Consider the following 14,184-nt stretch of genomic DNA (forward strand, 5'->3'; position numbering starts at 1 on the left):
GTGGGATACATCATCCCCCCACAAGGCACTGCAAGACCTGTTTCCTTTCCTATTTATTTGTTGTGGTATGAAGTTCGACTACTGTTACACTGTCCTCAAACTCCAGGAGAAGACGGCGGAGCTGATAACGCACAACAGCACCATAGGTGCTGTCTGGGGGAAATCTGAGACCCCTGAAGGGATACAGAGGGCAGCTGGAATTTGCTGATAGGATGATGCTGTAGTCAGTAAGGCCAGGAAGCAGCGCCTTGCCCCATTCCCTCCCTCACATGTGAACAGGGGGAATGGGAATGAATACGGGTGTTTTACCCTCCACATCGTCAGCTACTCCGTAGCATCTGAGGAGTAACTGCCACTGTGCACCCCGCTGGAAACACATGCTGACGTTTACACGCATGGAAAGAAATGCTAAGGTAGATAAAGGGTTAACACAGCCATTTTTTTTTTCCACTACCACTACTTGTTTTCAGCACCTGATTCAAGCATGATTGCATCCAGTTCAACAAATGACTGCAATACTGGGGCAGTATTGTCTCTGGGAATCAATGACTCTGGGAAGAAACGTTGGACTCCATTGGACCATGAAGTCCTCAAAACATGACATTTGCATTACATTAGCCGTGAGGTGGGCTAAAGACTTCCCTGTTGCCGGCTTGTTGAAGGCTCAGCTCAGAAATTGAGCACAATTGTGCAGGCAACTCGGGGGGGGGGGGGGCTATTTCTGTGGCTCCGGTTTGGCTATCTCCTTCGCTGTTCAGGAGTCAAACCCAAGACGTGCATGGAAATCAGTGCAAGAGAAAGTATTTCTAGTTTTATATTGCTCTCATTTCTACTTTTCAAGATCATGAAAGCCCTGAAGACGTGTTCCCAAGAATAACATGGTCAGTGTGGGGCCAGTGTTTGCGAAGGGTTCTGCAAGGCGTCTGACAGCCCCGCTGTGTGAAACACCAGCTTGACTCGCAGGCGGTGTCACTGTCTTCTGGGGAGCTGAGTGACAGAATGAGGACACACCTAGAAAAGAAGTACATTGCTGCCAAAGCCTAACTCCCCATCTTTGAAACTCACAAAGGAGGCCTCAAAATCCTGACCCTTTTTTTTTTTTTTTAATCTATGCGTCCTTGCATTTATGGTTTTGTTGCAGAGCCTGTCGGGTAATCTTGGATCACATTTGTAACATCCTCTTCACGACCAGGAGATCATATTCTATATGAAAGTCAGTGTAGCTTCCCAAAAATGCCAGCTATTGTGGGACTTGCAAGACTATCATGAGAGCTGGCACCAGTATTATGTATGCTCCCACAGGGCACAGGCTGGCTATGCTTGTCATGTACCCGCTATTGAGCGCGTCAGCATTTTGGAGGAGTGAAATAAAGCCACAGTCTGAGAATCTACTGACAAATACCAAAATGCTTAGAACTGAGAAATGGGAAAGAGGAGATGCACGTTTTCATCCCTTTGTTTACTCTCTCTATGCCACAGCTTTACGTGTGCAGTCACTGCTGTGCCGAGGATTTGGGGTTTTACCCCCTGCTCCGCAGGATGAAAAAGGAGCAGACCGAGGAGGAGAGAGATGGGCAGGCAGCAGATGGACCAAGATCTTCTTGCTGTCAGTGGAATTCTCAGATTTGCTCTCCTCCCCCTCGGACCTGCCCGCGACCTGTCATTCAGGGGTAACGGCCCCGAAATGTGAGGCCTTGAAGCAAGCCAGTTTCAGGCATCGACAGCGTATCTTTACCAAGTAAATGGTTGAGAATACTGGTGGACTTTACAATACAAGTGTGCAACAAAACAAGTATCTTGAGCACAGCAAAGCAGTCACCATTTGCATACTGGTACCTAACCATTCATGGAGCAGTGCTTGCCCTCTTCTTTCCATGCCGCAGCAGCTGTCACCACAGGAGCGGACAGGACATCGGCAAATATCCCCACCAGCACTCCAGGAGAAGCAATGGGGTGGGAGGGACATTGTGGTTAGCTCACATGCTAATTCTGTGCTGGAAAAGGGGGCTCCCACTGTTGTCCCAAATCTGGGGTTTTTTTGTAGCCCAGTGAGCAGGAAGCCGATGTACACACAGAGGCGAGATATTTGTTTAATTAATTTCTGCGCAGAGATGAGTGCTAGGTGGTTCATCCACAAAACTAGCATGCCTCAGCTGGCACACAGTCAAACGTTTATACCTTTTGAACAACAGTTGCTGTCCCTCCTTCTCTACTGAGTGTCACAGCATCCTCTCTTTTTTACTACCAACGCTCTGTGAGGAGGGGGGCTCTTGTTAGTAGGGGTCTTTCCCTGCCCGAGGGTGGGTTTTTTACTATGTTAATTAGGACAGTTCAAGTGACTTCTTTGGCCTTGTTAGCAATCCTGTTCCCTTTGTGCTTTCCTCCATATCGCCTTGTTTTGGCTAATTTATGGCGTCCTCCTGTTCTTTCTCCAGGGCCACATCTGCACAGCGGTTCACTGTACCTTTTCCTTCTACTATTTCTCCGGCACCGCCAAGGCCCAGCACCGGGTTCCAGCAGCTTTGGTGGGGCACCCTGACGAGGGAGCACCGTCCCAAACCCCATCCCCTCCGCCTTCCCGCTGTTTTTTTCCCCGGTACGCCCACCGCCGCGGAGCACGGCCCCCTGCCCCGGGAGCGGGGGGGGGGACACCCTCCCGCGACCACCCCCTCCCCTCCTTTCCCCCCTCTGCCACGCGGGACCAGTTCCCCCACGTACCTCCCACCCCCTCATGGGGCTGCCACGCGTGGCCGGCCCCGGAGGGGCTCCCCACACCCTGTTCCCTCCACCCACCCCCCGCAGAAGCCCTGCGCCGCCCCCGCCCCCGCCCCGGCAACGGGCGCGTCCCCAGCGACCGGCGGCGGCGGCGGCAGCGGCGGCGGCGGGTAAGGGCCGGCCGGGCTAATGATGATTCTTAATCAAGCGGCCGGGCTAATGAGGTTTCCTTCCCTCTCGGGGACTCCGGAGAGGAGCTTTGCTGGGAGGAGGGTAGCGCCGCCAGCGTTTCAGGAAGGTGGGCTGGGGGGGGGGGGCCAGCGGCGGCCAGATGTTTTCCTGGCCTCCCCGGGGGCTTGGCAGGACAGAGCCAGCTGTGCGCAGCGGCCAGGGCTGAAGCAGGCAATGCTCGGGTCCTAAAGGGCTGCCGTGTTTCTGAAGCCCCTGTTGGGCAGTGACCCTCGTCTGGGCAGGGTCTGGGGTGCCGAGGTATTCGGGACCCGCGTGTCGGCCCTTTGGGTTACAGTGATGACATTAACCATATTCCCAAACGGCCAGCTGGCCTCATTTTGCCCAATCTCCAGTCACAGACAAATTCCTTTATGCCTGAAGCTAAATAGATTCCTCATTTGGCGTGCTTTTTTGTGTGGTTTTTTTTTTCCTTACTTAAAACCTGCTGCAGAGACTCAGCCCCTTGATGAGCCCACGATACGCTCTCCTAATGCACACTTAGCATCAGCCTTTCGAAGTGCAAGGGAGTGTCACAAGTCTGTGCAGGTGACAGCGGGATCAGCGGTGTTAGCCAGCACTCTGGGTCACTTGCCGATGTCCCCGCTAGCCCACCTGGAGTAGAGGTAACAGCCCAAAGGCCAGGACACCTGCAGAACAGCGGCATTTTCAGGGCACTGCTATTGCAATGACACATCACCAGTAGGGTAAAACTAACCTGTCTCATGATGGTCTAATCCCAGCTCACATTCCCTATTAGTGGGTGAACAATCCAGTGATATGAGAACTTCCTTGATTTCTGGGTAGACCGAGCTTCAGTGCAAACGTGATCTTAGCCAGGGCATAACCATTTCTCCTGCACTTACAAACTCTTCAGTAAACACGGTATTTACACTTGCTCCATTTCTTGGATCACTGTACTTCTGGTAGGAGGCATCAGCCAAAGGTCACCGGTTTCCATGCAACTCTCCTTTTTTTGGTCTCTCTGGGCTTTGGTGTGAATCAAAAGAGCAGAAATCTTTTACTTCCAGATCAAAACAGGTTCAACCGAAGAAGGTTTGTTAGGCATGCTAGGTTGCAGTGTAAGTTGGCTGTGAGTGGATTTCTGTTGGCTTCTTCCTGGGAAGGGAAGTGTCATTTCTGGTTTTTTTAGAAGTTTTAGTATCATTTACCTTTCAGCCTAAGCTAGGAGTTAAATGACATAAACTGGGAATTTACTACATGACCCCATTCATTGTATATCATTTAACAAAGCCTTTTTAGCGTAGGTGTCTGATATGTATGTAGAGTGGGTGGGAAGGAGCATGCATTAACACCGTCGACTTGACTTATTGATAGCGAATTACGACGCTTCTCCAGTGTTTAAATACATGCTCAGCAAACCCAGCTGTGGGAACTGCCTTGGCGTGTCAGCTCTGGCTGGGTGAGACTCCTGCAGCCAAGGCGGAGGAGACGCAGGGGTGAAAGAGGCCCTTTCCTTGATGGTCTGCATCCCGGTGGGGTGTGCTTAGCACGCTGGGGGCGGTGGGAATGGATGCAGTGCGAGCGGTGACTCAGTGGCAGACTCACCCCCCCCCTTCCCCGGCACCGCAGGCGTGGGCTTGATTCAGCCGCCTTGCGGGCCGGCTGTCGCACGCCGGCAGCCTTGCTCGGGCTGGATTCACGCCGAATGCCAAAGTGGGGATGGCGGCATCAGCAGAGAGCTGATGTGGTGCAGAGCTCAGGTCCGGGGAGAGCTCCTCCGCACTCCTCAGGCAGGACAGTGGCACCCCAAGGTGACTGCCTCTGCTTTGGGGCCATCCTACGTCGGGGCTGGTCCACAGCTGGGTAGCGCACGGGGGCTGAGCTCCAGCTGCAGGCGAGCTTCGCTCAGCGAGCTGCGTCCAACGGACGGGGGGGCTGCACTGTTTCTAGAGGTGGGGTTCAGCTCTGCCTGAGGGCAGCTGTGTCTCCCACTCGGTCTCTGGGAGCCCCTTTGGCAGCCCCGCATGCACTATGGGTTATGTACCCTCCAAAAATCAATCTGGCATCGGGAAACTGGCAATCAGGTCGTCTGCTGGAACGCAGCCGTGAAATAATCCTAGGCCACCGATGCTGCACTGGCTTTCCCCAACAGCTGGCCTTTAATGATTGGTTCCAAAAGGTCAGGAAAGCCATCTGAAGCTCCAATTAGCTGTCACTGGCCTGGGGGACAGAGTGATACAGATGCTTTTTGAATAGGACAAAGGTCTGGGCAAGGAGAAAACATTTTTCCCAGTCACTTCTCCTCTGTTAATGCCACCTCGCTGCCATCTGGCTGTGCTTTGCGCTTCTGCTGAAGCCCATCAAGCACGGAGAGCTGGGTTTCAGCTGGGTTGGTGTGCTGTGGAGAATCAGGACTCTTCTCTTCCCCCTCAATGGTAACCTACCACCACAGCACCTTCCTTTGGGGGAAGGGAGCTTCGCAGAGAAAGGACTCCTAGTCCTCACATCTGCCTATCACCTACTCATTCTCCTTCCACACCTACCCTTCTTCAGACCAGGCTCCCTTTTTCTACAGCCTTTGCCTTTGTCATCCATACACCAGTGTCTCCCAGGAAATAATGCTTCCCTGCCCTTGGTGCCCTTCATCCTCCTGCTTTGTGCCAGAGGATGCCCTGCTTCTGCCGTCCCCACTCTTTCCTGATTCTCATTCTGAAACGGTTACTCTCTTCTTGGACCCACTTCAAGTGCATTGGAAGAAGCCTTTGCTGGCATATTTGCTGCAGCGCAGCATGAATCTTTTTGTTCCTCACCTCTAGTTCTCGGCATTTCACAGCTCTCCTCTCTTCCCCCTTTTGCAGGTTCCTTTGCAGGCCATTCCTCAGATGCCTTCTGGAGGGGAGAGGACCAGAGGAATGAACACTAGCAAAGACAGATACAAAGCTTTCAGGAAGAGGGGCTTACGCTGACTGAGAAAACACAAACTGGGAGGGCAGAGGAGAAGGGAGCAGCCCGGTGCAGGAGAAGGACATAAGATGTTTTATCTGGGAAGCACCATCTGGCTCACACCATTCAGAAAGGGGGAGCTGTTTGGGATCAAAGTGCCATTTGGGTGAGGGATGCTGTGGCACAAGATACTGCACGGCAGTTGGCTTCTGTGCAGGTTGTTATCACAGGATCCTTTTGGCCCTGCTGTGGTGGGAAGCCACCTTTGCCTGAGGCAAGCTCTTGGTCTTGCAGGAAGCTGTCCTCACCTCTGCCATTGCCATCCATCCATCTGCTTCACGCTTCTTTTAGGTGTCCTGCAGTCTCTAACTGCCCGGCTGTTAAGTCCAGTTAGCCCCAGTAAGGATCAGCATGGGTCTGTATGCCATGGGAGATGCTCACCAAGCTGGGGCGCTCCTGTTGAACCCAGAACTCAAGAGACAGACTCCTTCCTAGTGTCTTCTCTGCCTCTTTCAGCCTGGCAGGGCTGGTGAGGGAACCATTAGGACTCCCAGGCAATAGCCATACACGTGGGATTCTGATGGCTGAAAGTGTCAGCCCTGAGGTTGGGGTAGGAAATGGCAAATGGGAAACTTTGGTCTGGGAAAGCTCTGCAGAGCTAATAGGACTGGGCATCATGCCTTCTGCTCCAGGCTGGTTCTTTTAGCTCGTATCTGCTTAGGCTCAGTGCGGTCTGAACAGGTCTGACCCATCTCACCAGTTAATGGATGTTTGGAAGGAGTTCAGCTGGTGAGTAATTGAGAAAAGAAGAAAAAAAAGAACCCTGAATACACTTATAGGGTATTCATCTGTAAAGCATCCATCTTTATAGAGTCATAAGAACAGGCATGCTGGATCAGCCCAGGGAATAGTCTGTCTCAGTATCCCGTCTCTGACAGTGGCTAGAAGCAGATGCTTGGAGAAGAGTATAAAAACAATGTAAGTATGTGCATTTCTCTCCTCCAGCACTCTCCGTGCCTCCAGCTGTGTTCAACTCGCACTGAGCCAGATGTAGTTTCTGTGCACTGAATTGTTCTCGAGGGGTTTCTCTTCTATCAACTTGTCCTGGAACCTGCACAGACTCTCAGCATCCACAACACCCCATGACAAGGAATTCCCCAGTTCAACTGCAGACATTGTTTTCCTTTGCTTTAAACCCAGCTCCTGCCAGCTTCACCTTTTATTGGAAAAGACAGTAAACAACCAACTCCTGTCCATCCTCTTCAACAGCACTCTGAATTAACACCACATTATTATCTGCTTATTACACGTGGTACCTAGAGACCTCTTTGTACAGGGCAGTGTATAAAGATAAGGCTGAATAATAGTTGTTTTGCTGCAGTGCTCCCAGTCCGAGCAGAGGAGGCAGGCAAAGGGCAGGGGCCAAGTGCATTACAGGAGAGCAGTGTGAGCAGAGCATTCTCGTCACTGGCCTCTTTCTAAAGTTGCCTTTTTGTTTTGCAGGCAGCCCAGCTGGAAAATGTGGCAGTGACTCCTGCTCTCAAGTGATTTTCCCCTGGCTTCTCCTGAAGGCCGAGTGGATGCTGAGCAGGATGCAGCAGCCAGCTTCTCCCTGGCTGCGTCCATCCCAGACCAGCCTCGCTGCTGACTCGTGCTTTGCACACCGCATCATTGAGGATCCCGAGTGGTCCCTCGCCACTGTCCCCCACCTCACTGAGCTCTGCCTCCGGCACGTTGTTCACAATTTCGAAAGTAAGTTGGGAGCGCGTTTCCCCCAGACACGTGGAGAGACAGCGTCGGTCCCGGGGAGCAGAGGGTCAACAAGGCAGAGTGCGGTACCCAGCCCTGCCAAAGGAACAGCTGGGGAGAAATACGCCCTCAGGCAGCTAGTTAAACAAGCTGTTTAGTTGCTAAGTGTGTACTTGTACACTCCGGGGATAGCTGTAGTCCTCTGGGCTGCTGTCCAGGATGTGACTCTGCCCTAACCTTGTCCTATCCTTTCTCCTTCCTTCCCTGCTCTGCTGGACTCACTTACCTTAACCATGGCCAGGGCTGTGGAGTCGCTGTTTCCTTCTCTTGACCCATGTACGCATTAGGGTAGCACTCAAGGATGGAGCCCCATTGTGCTGAGTGCCATACAAAGAGATGGAGAGCTCCTCAGAGGAGCTACCAGCCCATAATACGCATTGTACTCACAGTCTCAGGCCTTTTCCACAGCTTTTGGTGGTGATGTGACAAGTTATATCATAGAATCACAGAATGGTTTAGGTTGGAAGGGACCTTAAAGAACATCTAGTTCCACCCCCCTGCCACAGCCAGGGACACCTTCCACTAGACCAGGTTGCTCAAAGCCCCATCCAGCCTGGCCTTGAACACCTCCAGGGATGGAAGTTCCACAGCTTCTCTGGGCAACCTGTTCCGGTGACTCACCAAGCAGGGAATGTGCTTTTGAAGCAAGTGGCCTGATGAAGCATAGCAAGACAGAAAAAGCATGTCTCACCTGGGAACTGACGGGGAGGGGGGTCTTTTTGACTGACTCAGTGGAGTGACAGCAAAGAACAAAGGCTGTGTCCACACTGGGACTGTAAGACAGTACAGAGGAGCTCAGTGCTGCCTTACGCCAGGAGCTGACGGTACTTGGGGATCTGAGCTGGGAGAGCCTCACAGTCCTATCAAGCAGCCTGATCAGTGAGTTCAATGTCAAATGGAAAGGACCTACGTTGGGTTCACGTAAAAACAGTGTGCTTGGTGTCATGGGGACCCTCATGCCATTACCTGAGCTGTGCAGCTGCATCTTGCCCACTGCTGTGGCCTGAGTGACGGTAGCCCAGTTCTGCCCATACGTGTCCCACCTCTGCTTGCACTGTGGGACTTTGCAGAGAAGGTCACTGCAGTACCAGCTGTAGGACAGTGGAGAAGAGACACCAGGAAGAGGCTGTGGTAAAACTCTGGGTGTCCTTAGGAAGGAAATGCCACAGAGACAGAGGAAATATAAAGCTAACCCCACTTTGTATCTCAAAATCTGATTTCCCATGTGCAGGTAGGCCTCTCCCCTGATGATTTCTGTTACTCAACACTACCATGTACGTGTCACTGAGCATTCATGGTCTGAGTACATACGGCTTTTCTCTGGCATTTCTTACTACAAAGAACTTCCATCAGACAGAAACCAGCAGAGACTTAGGGCAAGCATCAGGAAAGAGGCTGAGGGGAGAAAGAGAACTTTTATTTAAACAAGGTGGACCTAAAGGCTAAGAGTGCGTCTTAGTTGAAAGGAACAGGAATCAGTTTGGGGTAAGACAGACACATGAGTTTTAAGATAAAAAGGCACAAGGACTTGCATGAAGAGCACACAGACAGCTGTTCTCAAATATTGTCCTTCAATATGCTTAGAAGCCAAAGGGAGAAAGTTCAGCAAATGACAAGCCAAGCTCTCCCATCGCTGTAAGGCTGACTTAGCTCTCTTGGGAGCAAAAGTCCTGCTCTGAATATAAACTGCATTCAAACTAAATTTAAACTAGGAGCTGTTTCTGATGCAGTTCCCAAATATTATGGGAGTAAGCCCAATTACGCTGATGTTTTATTGTAAAAGTTAGAAATCCTACACAGAAGTGTAGGAGATGAATCCTACACATTTTCTGCCAGCTTAGCTCCCTGCAATAGCTGCTGGCAACAGAGAAAAGAGCCAGTATCAGCAGAGGGGAGGCCATGGGCACACAGCTGGGGGCCCAGGCAGAACCATAGTGCCAACCATGGTTCCTACAGCCCAGACCAACCTCTCCTCCTCTTCATCCCATCCAGAGAACCCTATTTTGGACCGTCTTCTGCCTGAGCACCAAAGGAAGGTGCTGGACAGGCTCTCCACTGGCCTTCCGCTTGCTGTGACTGCCAACCTGATAAGCGATGAGGACTACTGGAAGAGGTGCTGCACTGAGCGCTGGCAAGTCTGTGACATCTCCAACTACGGAGACAGCTGGAAACGGATGTTCTTCGAACGTCACCTGGAGAACATCCTGAAATGTTTCATCCCTAACACCACAGACCCCAACCAGGTCCTAGACCTCATCCCGATCTGCAAAGACTACGTGCGGAAACTGGAGGTTGATCAGTTCCTGCCACCGGTGAAGGTGGATCAAAAGGAGGAGAGAGATGATCTCTCTGATACAGGGAGTGATTTTGGGCTCGGTGAGGTCTCTGTGCATCACTACAACCTGGGAGTCCTCATTACTGCTCTCCCTCACCTTGAAGAGCTTCATCTCACTTATGGCGTGAAGGACTGCGGCATGAACTTCGAGTGGAACCTCTTTAACTTCACCTACCAGGACTGCTGCAACCTGGCTGTTGCCGTGAAGAAGTGCCACAACTTGAAAGTAACGTGTCCCAAACTGAACCTTTCTTCCTCCGCTAGATCTTCAAATTGCCCAGGAGTAGAAACCCAGGGACCAGCTTTGGTCGCTGGCAGGACCCTTCCCTTTGCAAGTTGCAGTCTAGCAGAGCACAGAGATGTTAACTTGCTGCCCTAGCGCTGAGTGTCTTGTTCTGCGTATGTCCTTGATAGAACAGGTTGTCAGAGGGTCGGTGAAAGAAATACTTGCACCCACAAAACATGTTCCCTGTAACCCAAGAGAAAGCAACACTCCTGTTTTAACTCCTTACATGGTTCTGGGAGGGAGGAGAGGAGAAGCCTGGAGAGCTTTTCTTGGTGGTTATGCTCAGTAAATATATATCAACGTGCCCCGGAGCTGCAGAGACCTCCCAAGAAGAGTATGGGGAAATATTCACACTTGCCTTGGAGTGATGAGGCTTTTTCTTTATGGATGCTAACATAATCTTCAGGTCTGTGGCAACTGCAGCGCAGACACTCAGCCCTTCCAAAAGGTCAGCGGGCATTGCTAGCCAGAGCACAGCCAGAGGGAGCTGGCTGAATGCTTTCCCCGCAGATTAGCATGCTTTGGGAAATATTTGTCTGCTTGGCTTCCAGAAGAGAAATTACTTCTCCTGTGGCTATTGAGGTGCCCAGGCCATGCAGGGCATTGCCCGTCACGGAGAGCACTGTGGTTACCACCACTGCATATGCTCATTCAGACAGGGTTTGACTGTGATCTGGGGGGAGTTCTGCTGTTACTGTCTGCAGATGTTTGGGCAGCTTTATCTCATTTTAATTTAGTCCCCCCCCAGAGATCCTGTGGATTCGGAGGAGAGGAACAGGGGGTTCCAGGAGATGAACCATTTCTCCCTAGAACAGGCGTGGGACATCAGTGGCATGTCCTGCCTGCTGGAAGCATCTGCCCACTATAAAAGCGACTACTTGAGCCTGCTGGCTAAAAGGGTCTGAGGTGAAGGGAAATGAATCCTGTCTGGTGGTCCATGGGCTTAACTCTCTTGAGATCTGGCTGGTTTAGTGTGCCTGTTCTTTATCCCCACAGGTTTTCAAGCTGACACGCAGTAAAGTGGATGATGAGAAGACCAGGCTGCTGGTCCATAACTTGCTGGATCACCCCTGCTTGGTGGAGCTGAACTTGTCCCACAATCTTATCAGGGACAAGGGGGCACGAGCTATTGGCAAGTTGATCAATCGCGGCAGATTAGAAATCCTCGACCTGTGTAACAACCAGATCCATCACGTGGGGGCTCAGGCTCTTGCTCAAGCCCTGGCTGAGAACTCCACCCTGACCTCCCTGAATCTGCGTCTCAACTGCGTGGAGGACGAAGGCGGGGAGGCGATCGGCCGTGCCCTGCTGACCAACACCACCCTGAAGTCTATCCACCTGGGAAGTAATAACCTGTCAGAGCCAACTGCCACGCTTTTCTCCCAGGTCCTGGCTCAGAACACCACCCTGACGAGTGTCAACTTCTCATGCAACCACTTGGGGCTGGTAAGAGAAACCCCTTCCCCTGGCAGTTTGTGAGCTGGCGTGGTGGCCCAGCAAAGCAGATGCTGAGCCTGCCCTGCCTCGAAGCCACAGAGGCAAATGCATCTTTCACTTTGCAGTCCCGCTGTGATAACAATCAGTTGTGAGCAGGGAAGACTCTAGCAGACGGCAGGAAGGAGAAGGACATCTTCTGTGCACGCACACGGGTTTATCTCACTCGTTACATCTAGCTCCGTTTACAGGGCTGAATCTGGCTTCCAGGCTTTGGGCTTTTGAGCAGAGAGGGATTTTCCCCCCCCAGGAAACTGAAAACTGGGGAGTATGTCTGGGAAAAATCACAGGCGCTTCACACACGTGTGAGTAGATAATAATGATAGGCGGCATGAGACGAAGGCCTTATGCATATCCTCTGTGCTTTCGATCTGCTATGCCATCTGTCATTCAGCAGCACACAGATAGTGTCACCCTTCCCAGAATCTCTCCTGTCCATCACGCAACTCAGAGGAGACTGTTAGAAAATTGGCTGGGTTGCTGAGCTCCTTAAACTCATCCTGCAGCTCTGGAGCAGTGCGGTAGGTCAAAAGTGTCACATTTGGGTGCTTGTAAGTGGCTCCTAAACCACCGGCTTACGTTTTCTAGACAGAGGAGCATCCACAGACTTTACTGCATCCCTAAGAGCTGCAGTATGCAACATGCCCACCAACCAGACCGCTTCTCTTCTGCTGATTAAAAAGAGATTTAGAAATCTGAAACTAGACAGCCAAATGCAATCATGCTGGCTTTTAAACTTTCTGCGCTGCCTCAATTTTTCTGACTGTCACAATAAAGAGACAGCAAGACCAGCTGTCCCTGCTGGCAGGAATATCGGCATTGATGTGTTTGACAACGGTTTTAAAAGGATTTGATGGCAGAAAACCTTTAGTGAGTTCTGAGTTTTATGATCCTGGACATGGAAAACCATTTGAGTTTAATAATACAAGGGGGCAAAGGCTGGAAAGGAGAGAAGGATTTTTGCTTACTAAATAATAATCGCTGCGCTTGGCATCTTCCTTCTGATGAGCTCTCCTGGTACCCATTTGTGAAGGTCCACAGCAGCCCCGCAAGTGGGCTGGTGGTATGATCTTTGGGGAAACGGGTGTCTTTGCCACAGAGGCATCAAATGCCGACCTCTGTACCCCATTAAAAAGAAACTCCTTCACGGTCCTTTTTGCTCTGTCCTTTTTGGCAAAAGGTCTAAGAGGCAGGGTGCTGGGATGAGGGGACCGCCTGGATGGAGGAGAAGAGGGCAGGAGGTGTATTTGGTACCTGAAAGCGAATAGCTGTGGGGGGAAGAAGAAGTCAAATTGTCACATCCCTAAAGACAGTGCTTCAGGTAAGGGAGGGAAATGCCCCAAAGTGAGTTGCCTCCCTAAGGGTGTCTACATCGCATTTTCTGTCCCATGCAGGCGGGATTTCAGTTGCGTGAGATGTTCCCCCCAGGAAAGCCAACCCAGCCTGGAAATGGCATCCAGGCAGAAGCCTGCCAGTACTGGGGCTCTCGCCACTGCAGGGAGGAGAAGCAGCACACCGAATCACACTGCCTTTTGTCCCCAGCCAGCAGTGAGCTAGGGACCGGGGGACAGGGGACAGCAGAGACTCCTCTGAGGTTATCATCGTCAGCCGTGCTATTAACCAGCCTGAGCTTGAGGACTCCTGACACGGTACCCAGAGGGAGTCATTAGCATGTGTCATATCACTGAGTGCTGCATAAGGTTACACTCCTTCTCTGTACTTCTGTGAGCAACACTTTGGGTTTGTGCAAAGGCCTTTGTCACGTTTGTCACTGTCTCATGGGCTCCCCATCACCGGCAGGATGGAAGTGCAGCAGAAGTTGCTCTGGGAAGGAGGAAAGGGAGGAACACGCTTCACTTTTGGATCTCCTCCTCTAACCCCCTCTTCTCACCTGTTTGCAGGATGGTGGGAAGCAGCTGCTTGATGGGCTGGCGGACAACAAGGCTTTGACCGAGTTCGACCTCCGCCTGGCAGAGGTGGGCCAGGAGACCGAGTACCTCATACACCAAATTGTGTGGGCCAACCGGGAAGCGGCGAGGATGGGGTCTCTGCAGCACCCCCCCGCCACGCTCCTCTGAAGAAAACGCTCCAGAACACAATGAGCTTTTCAGGTGCAGTGTTGGAGACACTGTATTTCAGAGGCTTGTTTTCATTTATATTCCTGAGAAACGCTCAACCTGTAGCTGCCACAGCAGCCGCCTTTCAGAGATCTCCATCATCCAACCTGTGTCTTCACATGAGACAGGCACGAGACCTCATGGGGCTGCAGCAGCGTTGCAGAAGCAGATTGCCTTTTGAGCTCTCTCTCTCACTGTACCTGAGACTAAATCTTATGTGCTCCGGCAGCAAGCTTAGTTCAGGTAGCTGGATGTTGTTCCACCTGTAAAACAGCTGAGGTGAATTCTCCACC

At 51.7% G+C, this 14,184-nt stretch overlaps 1 protein-coding gene across 1 annotated transcript; it reads left to right on the forward strand.

Annotated features, from left to right (window-relative positions):
• Positions 1–67: 67 nt before the first annotated feature.
• On the forward strand, positions 68–13,852 carry DRC5 (dynein regulatory complex subunit 5; the record flags this gene model as incomplete). Its single annotated transcript, XM_082480690.1, has 6 exons — positions 68–146; positions 2,803–2,885; positions 7,422–7,602; positions 9,652–10,220; positions 11,277–11,726; positions 13,676–13,852. The coding sequence occupies 6 exons, from the start codon at positions 68–70 to the stop codon at positions 13,850–13,852; spliced, it is 1,539 nt and encodes a 512-aa protein (XP_082336816.1).
• Positions 13,853–14,184: the final 332 nt, after the last annotated feature.

The sequence above is a fragment of the Vanellus vanellus genome (genome assembly GCF_965231255.1).
Source record: "Vanellus vanellus genome assembly, chromosome: 3".
NCBI lineage: Eukaryota > Metazoa > Chordata > Aves > Charadriiformes > Charadriidae > Vanellus > Vanellus vanellus.